The sequence below is a fragment of the Dendrobates tinctorius genome, unplaced genomic scaffold (assembly GCF_039654945.1).
Source record: "Dendrobates tinctorius isolate UK_male_01 unplaced genomic scaffold, ASM3965494v1 ptg000059l, whole genome shotgun sequence".
Lineage (NCBI taxonomy): Eukaryota > Metazoa > Chordata > Amphibia > Anura > Dendrobatidae > Dendrobates > Dendrobates tinctorius.
The window spans coordinates 6,244,087-6,258,697 of NW_027361727.1; the positions used below are offsets into that span (position 1 = coordinate 6,244,087).

The 14,611-nt window shown below is 42.3% G+C and overlaps 1 protein-coding gene across 2 annotated transcripts in view; it reads right to left on the bottom strand.

The window, feature by feature from the left end:
• PARVA (parvin alpha) overlaps positions 1-14,611 on the bottom strand; it is an 88,178-nt gene that overhangs the window by 23,806 nt on the left and 49,761 nt on the right. For both annotated transcript variants that reach the window (XM_073578362.1, XM_073578363.1), the window contains exons 2-5: positions 9,878-9,967; positions 9,727-9,797; positions 2,512-2,614; positions 100-240 (exon numbers count right to left, since the gene is read on the bottom strand). In XM_073578362.1, coding sequence (XP_073434463.1) covers positions 100-240; positions 2,512-2,614; positions 9,727-9,797; positions 9,878-9,967 — 405 coding nt within the window. The remainder of the gene's footprint in view (positions 1-99; positions 241-2,511; positions 2,615-9,726; positions 9,798-9,877; positions 9,968-14,611) is intronic.

The window sequence follows — 14,611 nt, forward strand, 5'->3', positions numbered from 1 at the left end:
CCCCCCCATTCCTGTATCCTTTATCAATGTGTTGTAGCCCTTGTCAGAGTGGTTTCCATTAAGGTTAAGTAGTTGTGAGGAGATGTAGTGGGAACTCACAGTCTACATTCCACTTAATGCTTCTTGGAGGAAGTTTCAGGGTCTCATTGATCTTCTCCAAGACGGTTTGCAGTTTCTGCTTTTGGGCAATTTCGGACTGCGTGACTTCAGCCACGTTCAGCTTTTCTCCTTCCAGCTTTTCTGGATTGTAAGACAAGAGTATAGTAAAAAGCTACTGCAGATTGCTGTCATGGATTCATAACTAATCATTTATAGCACTATTTAACCTGAGCTTCCTGATTCATTAATAAGTTACCAGAAATGACAGCACAGCAGAGAAAAGAGAATAAAATAATAAAGTTTACATGTATAGGTTAAAGGGGTTGTTTGAGGTGGAAAAAAAAAAAAAAGAAGTTTACCAGGAACTTGAAGGCATAAAAATAACTAAATAAGTTAAACATACCTACTGGCATTCATCTGGGTTCAGCGCTGACACAGAGGAGACGTCAATGTTCACCCAACATCCTATGACTGGCTGCAGATGTCAGGTGACTTAAACCGCCTGTCATTGGATATTTTTCTGTTCAAGTCAATTGACCACTGCAGCCAGTCACAGGCCACAGCGGTCGTGCTGCAGGCAGAATAATGCTGTCTCTTCTGCCTGTGTCAATGTAGAAAACAGAACGGTCAGCTCCAGACACAGGTGGGTGCGGGTAGGAGAGAATCATTTAATGTCATCTTTTACAGCACCAAGGCCCTGGGAAACTTTATTCTTACCCATACAACCCCTTTAATTGATGCTTCTTTAACAACGAAGTCAGACGGCCATATAAATTGGACCTATAATGGACAGCAATGCACAAACTGGCCGGCAGCTCTCCCCACCTGAGCCTGACAGCTTCATGTGTTTCTATGCAGCTGTCATGCTCAGGTGGGTAGAGCCACTGACCAGTCCGTGCATTTTGGTCAGTTCTTGGGTCGATTTATGCAGCCGTCTGACTGCCCCCTTAGGGCGAGTACATACACACACAAGCCGCTACTCAGTTTATTGAGCCGTGCGGCAGCAGTGATGAGTATTTCTTCCCCTTTTTTTAACCCATTCTATACCTTTTGCAAAAAAATCTGAAACTGGCAGACAAAGTATTGTTCTATATTGTCAGTATAATAAAGTAGCTATATATAAATATTTTTAAAAATCTATAAAATAATAGGAAGAAGAAAATAAACTAGACTTAAGAGCAGAGAGCCGCAGCCCTGTACTCACTGAAGAGCTGGTGTGTGACTCGAGTACACAGAAATGAAAAGAGATGAGTGGATGGATCAGACTCGCCAGAAGCAGAGCCGCTGAAAGCTCAGATACATCTTTCGGCCCTATCTACAGGCTGAGATATTGCATTGGAAATCAATGAGCCTGATATTAAACACAGACAGGGTCGCTAGGCTTTAACACAAGCATGAATGGAGCTTACATTTTTTACTGAGGAAATTATAGACCAAACATGAAGCCTAGTGCTCTAGAGACACATCTGTAAGCCAGGTCAGGGGAAGGTTACACTGGCGATGTATGTCATTATAGGTTTTATTAAATAAATGGGAAAAATTACACCGAGGAGGCAATAATGAGACTTATTTATATTGAAAGGAATGAATACAGACTGATGACACAATGGAGAACTTACCTACGATGATACAATGTATAATGTATTTACACTGATGTATAGCTATAAAGGTAAAATGTATTTCTAGTAAGCCCCGATATATAAATAATGTATATATGCGGATACCCATCTGGTGTCAGTACAAACACAGTATATGGACAAAAGTACTGAGACAGGAGCTTTTCTGACCTCCCATTCTAGATCCATAGACAGTAAAGGGAACGTGTCACCAGTATACAACATGCTAGAATGACGTACAAGAAGCCTTAAAGGTGGTGACTGTACTATATATTGGGAAAACCTGGTGACAGGTTCCCTTTAATATGGAGTTGGTCCCTCTACAGATATCCAAGCTCCCGCTCTTCTAGGAGGTAAATCTACACAATTTCAGAGGTGACTGTAATGCACTGAAAATAGTACATAATGCACGAACACTGTATATTTTCTGATGCTACATATAAAGTAGATACAATGTATATATAATATAAATGGCTACCTAATGGCACGATATTGTTTCTAGGGCAGAAGTCTCCCATCTAACTGCATCTTAAGAACAACACCTGTAACGTGACTAAATCCTTCATCGCTGTCAGCCTATAATGTGATAATAAAACCTTTTTCTCCCCTGGAAGCTGCCTCCTGCGCAGTGTGACAAGGTCTCTACATTGTTCCAGATTAATGGCGTGATAATTTCTGCATGACAATGCTGCCTGCTATTGTGAATGAATAATCTAGACCCCAGATGTTTTCACTCAGTTGTCCAAGAACTCTTCACCACCCCCTTTTCTCTACTCTATTCAATCTGTTTTCTTACCAAAAAGTTTCTGCAGAACCTGCCCATCGTAGAGATCCTCGGCAAGGTCCTTCACTATAATTCGCTCTCCCACCAGCACATCATTAATCCAGTCAATTAGAACCTGGGGAGACAGACAAAGTCACAAACATTAGCGGCCTCATACCAAGAAAATGTTTTATCCATTTCTGTGCAAGAAATCCTTTTTAGTCACAAAGCAAAGCATACACTTAACAAGATAATGCGAAAATTGCCAAGACGTCGCAGCAACAGTTTATTCTGCCGACCCCACGGGCGCAGACGCATTGACCAATTTCTATTACACTTTCTAAACAAGTTACAAGGATATTAGTCAAATCACCGCTCGGAATCATGGAAAGGAACAGATGAACACGTGTACTTAACGCTTGCATAAAACAATTCCATCGCATTGTATAGGGTTTGTTTAACGGGCAGAGTGATACAAAGACTCTGAGAATAATGCAGAGAAAATATTCCAGTTATTCACTTAAAAGCGCCATTGTCTGCGGCGGCCATTGTGCTGGATGGAAAAAGCTGTAATTCAAAGCTATAAAAGCTATCTCGTAAGGTAATGCAGGCAGCTAATATCACACATATGTGAAACGTGCAGAAGCAAAGAGCCTGCATAAAACAAACTCTGAGGTATGGGAGGGAATCATGGGCCCTATAATAAAAGATGCTACCTATAAATGGTCAAACACTGCCATAACTATACAGCGACTAACCATATGGCCGTCTATGACTTCCTAGGGAAAATAACAATTCCAATGATTGGAAACAAGGAATTAAGGATCATGTGGCTTACAAAAATAATAGCTGCCTCCATGCAGAATAACGTGCAGGGAAAAGTTCAGACTATAAATAATGAATAAAATAAGTAGTACAGTGAATAAACCATGTGAACGTATGGAGTTCTACATACGTGATACTTTAAATAATAATAATTGTCATTTACATTTCTATTTCATAAACGAATAGTACACTCGAAAATAAGCAACTTCGTAATACATTTTATTAGCGAAATCTACTTCTTTCTTCTGCTGAACTGATTTAAAAATTCTGAATTCTGGGACAAAATCTGTATTCGGTGAAGACAGATTGTTACTTTACTGATATAGACGATGACAGTTGTTACTAATGAGCAGGGGCGTAACGATCGCAGTCACAGAGGATGTGACCATGACTGGGCCCCATGCGGGAGAGGGGATCCGCTGGCATCAGCGCCTATTTCAGCTGGATGTGCATCTGAGGACGCACATTCAGCTCAAGTGCATTGCAGCGCAGGAAATTGAAGGGACCCTGTACTGCAATACACGCTGCTGGCCAGAGGAGGGCAGATGATGGTGTGTGCAAGTCATTAGCTGTGCATGCCAGTGACATCATGCGCTGCCCAACACTTGCATGCTGAAGTCATCTGTCAATTTCGGTGTCGGCCATTGAAGAGGGAGCAACGCATTGTGGGAGCTAGGGCAGGTGAGCAGAATCATTACTTTTTTTTTAATGCATTAAAGAACAGCGCATAAAGGGGACATATAAACCATGATGGGCACAGGATGCAGGACATATATACCAGTATGGGGGATATATATACCAGGATGGGGACAGGAAGAGGGACATATATACCAGGACAGTTAATATATATTATGGGATGGGGAACATATATACCAGGATGGGCACAGGATGGTGTACATATACCAGGATGGAGGATACATAGCAGGATGGGGGAAATATATACCAGGATGGGGGAAATATATACCAGGAAGGGCCTAGGATGGAGAACATATATACAAGGAAGGGGCCCAGGACTGTAGAGATATATACCTGGAAGGGGCCCAGAATGTGGGACCTTAGAACAGGATGTTGGACTTTAATACATAATGGGGAGGGGGCAACACGTATGTCCTTAATGGATTTAGAACGCTACAAGGGCCCAAAACATCTGACCAACAGGTGAGAGCCCAGGCTCGAATTTTGCATCGGGGGCCATCTGACCCTAGTTACGCCACTGCTGAAAATACTTTATGTAGTGAGGAGGAGAGAGGAGCTAGAGGCAGAGAACTCTGGCCCATACTGTCTACATAGAATCTTATCAGTAGCAATTGTGATCAGCTATCTCAGTAATGTAACAATCAGTCTTAACTGAATAAATATTTTACCCATGATTTGGGAATTTTGAAAATGAATGATCAGTTGGGGAGGAGAAGGAAGCAGATTTCTCTGATAAGATATACTACAAAGTTGCATTAATTTCATGAGTACTATTGAGTTATTAAATAAAAATTAAAATGATAGTTAACTCTCTAAATTTCTCAATATCTGTAAAATTTTTGTTTGCTGTCAGTGAATGGGAACATTCTTTTTTCCATCTAGAGACTCAAAATCTAGCCTGGTTTAATTGTAATTTTTTTGCTTTAAGGTCGGGGTCACACTTGCATGTGCAATGCGAGAAACTCACACGAGTCTCTCTCATTAATACCCTAAAGATGTATATCTTTGTACCGTGTTAGCCAGTAGATAGAAAAATATTCAGGATTGAGAGTCCTCAGTAGTTGATACCTTTTAATGGCTAACTGAAAAGATGGTAACAGATTGCAAGCTTTCCAGACTACTCAGGTCTCTTCATCAGGCTGATGAAGAGACCTGAGTAGTCTGGAAAGCTTGCAATGTGTTACCATCTTTTCAGTTAGCCATTAAAAGGTATCAACTACTGAGGACTCTCAATCCTGAATATTTTTCATTAATACCCGACACTGCCGCCAGCACTTGGACCGGAGTGTGTGGCTGCATAGAAATACATGTAGCCACACACTCCGGTCCAAGTGCTGGCGGCAGTGCCAGGTACTGATGCGCGAGTTTCTCGCATTGCACACGCAAGTGTGACCCCGGGCCTAATTCAGACAATCCTCTGTGAACTAAACATCCCCAAATCGCTCTCCTGTGCAGATAGTTTATTACAAGGTATCAGTGTAGGTAAAAATTTATCAGTCTGGAGTGTAGGCTGTTTCGCTCACAGAGGATTGTCTAGACTGGATACAACTGTAAAAAACGTTAAGGCCTTGATTTATCTTCACCTTTGTGCCTGTTTTTGTCTAGTTTTATGTGTTTGGTGTCTTTTTTATGTTTGCACCCAATTCATTATTCAATTGTTTTAAAAATCTTCTTTATATGTGCTTGCCTGTTTTTTTTTTGTGATTTGTGGGCAGAGATTAACGATTCCAGATATTTTTTAGCGGATTCTTTATAAATCGACAGTTTAAAAAAAAAATAAAAATTACAATATTTGGGGCAACTCCCACTCCAGTAACCTCCACGAGTGATTTAAAAGCACAACATGCAAAATGTCTCATTCTTTTTGCTCAAAAAAGTCACAAAAATAGTTAACTGTGAAACTAGACACTAGTTACAGGATAAGTCATGAGGCTGTGTAGTCAAGAGGTCCGAGGTCAAAAGCCAAATAAGTCGTAGACAGAGGGGTGAGACAAAAGCGTAGTCAATAGTGATGAGCGAGAACACTTGTTGCTCAGGTATCCTCCGAGTATTTTGGCGTGCTCGGAGATTTAGTTTTTGTCATCTCAGCTGCATGATTTGCAACTTGTAGACAGGCTGAATACATGTGAGAATTCCCTAACAACCAAGCATTCCTCACATGTATTCAGCCTAGCCAGCAGCTGCAAATCATGCAGCAGAGACGACGAAAACTAAATCTCTGAGCATGCCAAAATACTCGGAGGACACCTGAGCATGCTCGGGAAAACCCGAGCAACGAGTATACTCGCTCATCACTAGTAGTTAAGAAACAGTCTGAGGTCAATATTCCAAAAAGGTAGCGGACCATGACAAAAGGGCTAGGCAAACGGAAGGTCAACACAAATCATAGATCAAGCAGCAAAGATCAGAATAACAGACAAGGAGCACAGAGCAAAGACACACCTCATGAGTAAAGCTACAATTGGCAGCAATTAAAGGCAGAGAGCTGATTAAATAGCCAGGTAATTACTCTGGACAAGAAACACGTGGCTGAAGCTCCAGCACACCCTGGTCCTAATTGGACGGAAAAACTGTTCTCTAGACACTGACAGCTCAGCACACTAACAGCATCCAATTGGACGGCTGAGTTGTCCGTCACCATATTGACAGCTCAGCAAGCCTCATTCTTACATTGGACGGCAGAACTGTCATTCACTGCGTCCAGACACTCATTACAATAACAAGAAAAAAGAAAAATTTTGACTTTGTGCAAAATTCATGAACCACATGCACCATGTTGATGAATTTGGCGCAACATATATCAGCGAATAGCACATGAAGCATGGCTGGGAGGGATATGGTTAAATCCCAGCTGTGCAGAGCTTGATTAGATGATACTGCAGTGTTTCTCTAAGAAGTAGGAAGTAGATTCATTGTGGGGCAGTCTCCTGAGAAAGGGTTAGTCTGCTATATGTGAACAGAGTTGAGTGTGCTACTGGTCAGCCTAAGCTGAAAGACAGACACATGCTGGGGTCTTTCTATGAATGGAGACTGTTTGTGAGAGCTGCAGAGAACAGTGTGGAAGTTGCAGCTTGTTCAGTATGTAATGCGCCCAGAGTTGAACACTTCTGCTTGGCACTGGAAGCTTCTAGAGCTCGGGCTTAAGGGGATACTGAAACTGGTGGGATTGTGCCACTTGTGTGTATGAAGTTTGCTCAGGGAGAAGGACTGTAATCTGTTCAGATGGACACGTAAAGACATATATGTGATCATGATCAAATGCACAGGCCATATAGTGCCTTGCGAAAGTATTCGGCCCCCTGGAACTTTTCAACCTTTTCCCACATATCATGCTTCAAACATAAAGATTCCAAATGTAATTTTTTGGTAAAGAATAAACAACAAGTGGAACACAATTGCGAAGTTGAACAAAATTCATTGGTTATTTTAAATTTTTGTGGAAATGCAAAAACTGAAAAGTGGGGCGTGCAATATTATTCGGCCCCTTTACTTTCAGTGCAGCAAACTCACTCCAGAAGTTCATTGTGGATCTCTGAATGATCCAATGTTGTCCTAAACGACTAATGATGATAAATATAATCCACCTGTGTGTAATCAAGTCTCCGTATAAATGCACCTGCTCTGTGATAGTCTCAGGGTTCTTTTTGAAGCACAGAGAGCATCATGAAGACCAAGGAACACAACAGGCAGGTCCGTGATACTGTTGTGGAGAAGTTTAAAGCCGGAATTGGATACAAAATGATTTCCAAAACTTTAAACATCCCAAGGAGCACTGTGCAAGCGATCATATTGAAATGGAAGTAGTATCATACCACTGCAAATCTACCAAGACCCAGCCGTCCCTCTAAACTTTCATCTCAAACAAGGAGAAGGCTGATCAGAGATGCAGCCAAGAGGCCCATGATCACTCTGGATGAACTGCAGAGATCTACAGCTGAGGTGGGACAGTCTGTCCATAGGACAACAATCAGTCGTATACTGCACAAATCTGGCATTTATGGAAGAGTGGCAAGAAGAAAGCCATTTCTCAAAGATATCCATAAAAAGTGTTGTTTAAAGTTAGCAACAAGTCACCTGGGAGACACACCAAACATGTGGAAGAAGGTGCTCTGGTCAGATAAAACCAAAATCGAACTTTTTGGCAACAATGCCAAACGATATGTTTGGCGTAAAGGCAACACAGCTCATCACCCTGAACACACCATCCCCACTGTCAAACATGGTGGTTGCAGCATCATGGTTTGGGGCTGCTTTTCTTCAGCAGAGACAGGGAAGATGGTTAAAATTGATGGGAAGTTAGATGGAGTCAAATACAGGACCATTCTTGAAGAAAACCTGTTGGAGTCTGCAAAAGACCTGAGACTGGGACGGAGATTGGTCTTCCAACAAGACAATGATCCCAAACATAAAGCAAAATCTACAATGGAATGGTTCACAAATAAACGTATCCAGGTGTTAGAATGGCCAAGTCACAGTCCAGAGCTGAATCCAATCGAGAATCTGTGGAAAGAGCTGAAAACTACTGTTCACAAACGATCTCCATCCAACCTCACTGAGCTTGAGCTGTTTGCCAAGGAAGAATGGGCAAGAATTTCAGTCTCTCGATGTACAAAACTGATAGAGACATACCCCAAGCGACTGCAGCTGTAATCGCAGCAAAAGGTGGCGCAACAAAGTATTAAGTTACAGGGGCCGAATAATATTGCACACCCCACTTTTCAGTTTTTGAATTTCCACAAAAATTTAAAATAACCAATACATTTCGTTCAACTTCACAATTGTGTTCCACTTGTTGATTCTTCACCAAAAATTTACATTTGGTATCTTTATGTTTTAAGCATGATATGTGGGAAAAGGTTGAAAAGTTTCAGGGGGCCGAATACTTTCGCAAGGCGCTGTATGTAGAGAACTGCAACTATCAATGGGTGCTATGGACAATAGCTGTTCTGTTTAACCGAGCTGGGGCTAGGTCGGCAGTTTAGGAGTAGCCAGGGTCTGTTCTGTGTAGTTAGCAAAAGCAAAACACAAAACAAATATCCTGGAATAAAAAAGTAAAAAAATATATTGCAAAAATTGCATGAAGGTAGTAATAATAGTAATAATAAGGGTATTTAGTTAACATAATTTTGATCAAAATAATGTAGAAGCCATCCCGCCACGTCACGGCAACCCTTGTGGGACAGTCCTAACTCTTGTATTTAAAACCTTTCTACTTTTTTATTCCAGGATATTTGTTTTGTGTTTTGCTTTTGGTTTTCTCTGTGTAAAGGTCATGTGTTCATATGCAATTACATTTTGCATGCACATTAATTTACTTTTTCTGCTCAGACCCAGTTTCTCATCTGTGTAGTTAGCGCCTGGACAAGTCTAAGGATGTAGGTTTATGATTTTTTTTGTTTTGGTGCTGTGCAACCTGTGGAAAGCAGTAGGCATATGTTTGGACTAAAACTGCATTGCGTGTCTGAACGAGACCGAATGCCTACCAGAGAGAGTGAATAACTAGACACAAGACCAAAGAAGAAGTGAGACTTAAAAACTCGCTACAAATGATGAATCTGGACCTAAAGTCTCAGGTGTCAGCAACTATTCCAATTCACTGACAACCAGCTGAGATCCTGAGAATACTGAGGAATTGAAACACTAAGTATATTACAACAATGTTGGCCTTTTATTATACAATGATGATGCTTTAGTGACATAACAGAATACATAGTAAATATCTTGTACCTTCATGAGCTCCTGTAGTCGGGGGTCACTTCTAGAGTAGGGGTCAATCATGGTCCTCACCTCATTCTCCTCTTTAGAAAAAAAACACCATATATTATATAAAACAAATGAGGAATAGCCAGCAAATACCAGTGACAGGATTATAACTCACCCAACATAGTATCCTCCGGGTCCAATTCATAAGGAATCGGATTAAGCGGCAGATTGATGGCATTGATGCCTTCTTCTTGTAGATCAGATACTGAAAAAGAAGCATAAGAGTGTAATAACTACAGGAACACTTGTCAACCATTATACATCTATTTTGTGTACACAGCTTTATGCAAACTCATGTGTCTCCATGGTAACAGACTACAAACAAACCCTCATGTAGTCCTAGGTGGTTATACCCTATAACATGTATTTGGAAGGGTAAAAAGAAGAAGGTGACAGAGGTGACCATTTGTTTTTTTTTTGTAGTCTGCGAAGCTCATCATTTTTTAGATACACTATAGCAATATAAGAAATAATTACAAAAATATTCATACCCCCTGAATATAGAAAAAAAAGATACCAATTTAAAGGACACAATATCCAGCATTTTCTCGGAGATCTTCGCTGCGTGGTATGTGTGCTCTGACAGAACACACAGACATTCTCATTTAATTGAACGTATTTTTCAGGAAATGATTCTGTACAGAAACACCGCTCCTATTCCATTATCTCCTGATTCCCTGCCAAGTAAATATGCAAACTGCTCTACAAACGTCTATTTGCTTTCCCAACGCACTAGAAAAAGCCGCCATTATGTGGCACAGGGACTCATTTTAACGGATAAACAGAGTACAAGATGATGTAATTACATTGAGACACATGCAGGGAGCTCGCAGTCCACAAGCATCGCCCCCCCCCCCAGGCCAGGGTATCCACATACACCTGACCCCCAGCTTGGCACATTCACATCAAGGACCGACAAAACCATCCTGGGGAATTAACAAAACCACAGGAGCGCATTAGCAGCAATTGCTTCAGAGCAGCATTTCTCTCTGCGCACTACCTCCTATGGCTTCAGAGCAGCGCTCCACTCATGGCAATCCCCCGTCTGGGGAAAAACACTCCCACCAGATTTGTTCACATATTATCAGATTGTAGATGATAATTTATTGACTGACAGCCAACCTTATCTTGAAGATGATCGGGCCTTTGGGAAACCGGTCATGTAAACGGCAATGTTATATACTATTAATCATGGAGTTCCTGAGCCCCAATTCAAAATTCATAATACAGCCCCACCCCTACCAATAATAATACTGGTGTGTATTCTTATGTGACACAGGGATCCTGGACCCCAGGACCCAGGTGTGACTGCTACATCTGTACCCTCTTATAGGTGGTAGCCATGCAATTTAGTATTAGTCAGAACTATCAGCAGATATAAAGTAAAATGATGATAAAGTTGTGCGATTTTGAGAGTCTCGTATAGAATTTCCAGATAATGAATAATCAATCAAACCTACAAGTAGAAGGATGAGAAGTTATTTGATCTATATGATAGTAGCAGATTTATGTCAGGACTAGGGTCATTCCTAAAAAGGATATCAAATAATTTGCTGATTGTTGAGGGTCCAGGGTCCCAGCAGCAGAAGATCAGGAATGGAATGGAGGTGCGCATGCTCGGCCTTTGCACCATTCATTGTCTGTGAGGCTGCGGAATCCAGCTCTTTGCTATTTTTTAGTGTTCTATAGGCAATGAGTGGGGCAGATGCTATGCGCGAGGCTACAGGACCCTGACCTTGGTATCACTGGGGGTCCCAAGGGCAGGAAATTGGAGCTTTGGAACTCCATAAGTAAAGCTCCTCACTCCTGTCCTGTAGGAAGTATAGGTGCGCACGCTCGGCCTTTGCTCCAGTCATAGTCTGTGAGGCTGCCGAATGCAGCTCTTGGCTATTTCTTGGAGTCCTATAGACAAAGAGGGAAACAGATGCCGTGCACGGGGCTACAGAACCCTGACCTTGGTATCACTGAGAGTCCCAGCGGGAGGAGATTGGAGCTCTGAAAATCCATGAGCAAAGCTCCTCAGTCCTTTATGAAGTGGAGGTGCGCATGCTTTGCCTTTACTTCATTCGTAGTCTGTGAGGATGCCCAATGCAGTTCTTGGCTATTTCCAGCAGATCCATAGACACTAAAAGGAGTATATGTCACGCACAGAGGCTACAGGACCCTGATCTTGGGATCACTGGGGGTCCTGACATTTGGAATTTTCAGCAATCTTTTATTTTCATTAAAGAAAAAAAAAAGTCAGTAATTTCCTTATAGTTTCTCCATTTGGAAATCTGCTCTGTCATCTCAAAAGAGAGAATTAAGCAAATAGTTTAGATTAAAAAACATCTCTGTCCATTGTGTGTTTACAGCTCCTGCGCACCCCTATGTGTCTCCGTAGAAAAAGAGAAAAAAGCACTGTGATCCAGCTCAGGACAAAGGCGGCTGCAGCTTTAGAAAATTTTATTGGACAACTTGAAAATATATATGTGCTTTAAAAAAATATGTGCATAGCAAACCCCGAGCACACCAGTAGGAACGATCAACACATTTAACTAAACAGTCTTCTTCTCTCCATAGTTACAGACTACAAACAAACCCTGTGTAGTCTGATCTAGTAGTCATGCATTAGTTTGTTCTATCTGCTTTCTCCTCTGCTGTCTGCAAATTACCAACGCCTGACCGCAAGATCGGACTACACAGGGCTTGTCTGTAATCACGGAGACACCTGGGGCCCGAGAACCATGCGGCCCCATAAGAATAATCCAGTATTCTAAATGGCACATGGTAGGCGTGGGGCCATTACAGATATTCCCCTATAAATAGAACACCACAACACAGACGGCGACAACCCTGGCACACCCTGCAAACACGTTTCCTGCAGCGGTGCTCCAGGTGCGCCGAATGTCTGTGGAGAAAATTTAATCTACACGAAGATTTCATCCATTATAAGTTTATGCTTAGAACATACAACACTGCCCTTCACCTCTCCAAACAAACCTATTTCAACACGCTCATCACCTCACTGTCCAATAACCCGAAATGTCTCTGACACATTTCATTCTCTACTCAACCCAAGAGTACAGGCCCCAACCACGGAGCACCGAGCTGACGATCTGACCAATTACTTCAAAGAAATTAATTGACCAGATCCGACAGGAAATTATCTCCCAATCACCTTATACCATGCACTGTCCTCCCTACCCCACTGCATCTAGCTCAGGGTTCCCCAACTCCAGTCCTCAAGGCCCACCAACAGATCATGTTTTCAGGATTTCCTTTGTATTGCACAGGTGAAGCAATTATCACCTGAGCAATACTAAGGAAATCCTGAAAACATGATCTGTTGGTGGGCCTTGAGGACTGGAGTTGGGGAACCCTGATCTAGCTCACTCTCTGATTTTGAACCAGTCACAAAAGAAGTAGGCAGGCTCCTTGCATCTTCTCGCCCAACCACTTGCACCAGTGACGCATTTCCGTCACATCTCCTCCAGTCCCTTTCCCCTGCCGCCCCCCCCACCTAACTAAGATATTTAACCTCCCTCTCTCTTCTGGTATCTTTCCCTCCTCATTTAAGCATGCCATCATACATCCACTACTTAAAAAACCATCCCTCGACCAAAACTGTGCCGCTAACTATAGACCTGTCTCTAATCTTCCCTTCATCTCTAAACTCCTGGAACGCCTGGTCCACTCCCGTCTTATCCGCTATCTCTTTGATAACTCTCTTCTCAACCCTCTCCAATCCGGTTTCCGCTCTTTACACTCTACTGAAACTGCCCTCACTAAAGTCTCTAATGATCTACTAACAGCTAAATCAAATGGTCATTACTCCATGCTAATTCTCTAATTCTCTTGGATCTCTCTGCAGCATTCGACACTGTGGATCATCAGCTCCTCCTCACTATGCTCCGTTCCATTGGCCTCAAGGACACCGTTCTCTCCTGGTTCTCCTATCTCTCTGACCGCTCCTTTACTGTATCTTTTGCCGGTTCCCCTTACTGTTGGGGTTTCTCAAGGATCGTTTCTAGGCCCCCTCCTCTTCGCCTTGTACACTGCCCCTATTGGTCAAACTATCAGTAGATTTGGTTTCCAGTACCATCTCTATGCTGATGACACCCAATTATACGCTTCTTCTCCTGACATCACGCCAGCCTTTCTAGAAAACACCGGCGATTGTCTAAACGCTGTGTCTAACATCATGTCCTCACTATATCTGAAACTGAACCTGTCAAAGACTGAACTCCTTGTGTTCCCTCCCTCTACTAATGTACCTATACCCGACATTGCCATTTCTGTGTTGTTCCACTATTACTCCCCAGCAACATGCCCGCTGTCTTGGGGTCATATTTGACTCCGAGCTTTCCTTTGTCTCCCACATTCGATCACTGACTCGCTCTGGTCATCTGCACCTCAAAAACATTTCTAGAATTCGACCTTTTCTTACTTTTGACTCTGCAAAAACTCTTACTGTTTCTCTTATTCATTCTCGTCTCGACTATTGTAACTCTCTTCTAATCGGTCTCCCTCTTACCAAACTCTCCCCTCTCCAATCTGTCTTGAATGCTGCAGCCAGGATCATATTCCTCACCAATCGTTACACTGATGCCTCTACCTTGTGCCAGTCATTACACTGGCTACCCATCCACTCCAGAATTCAGTATAAACAATTACCCTCACCCACAAAGCCCTCCATGGCTCAGCACCACCCTACATCTCCCTTGTTTCATTATACCACCCCGCGCCCTCCGTTCTGCTGATGACCTGAGGTTAGCATCCTCAATAATCAGAACCTCCCACTCCCGTCTCCAAGACTTTACACCTGCTGCGCCAATTCTTTGGAATGCACTTCCCAGGTCAATACGAT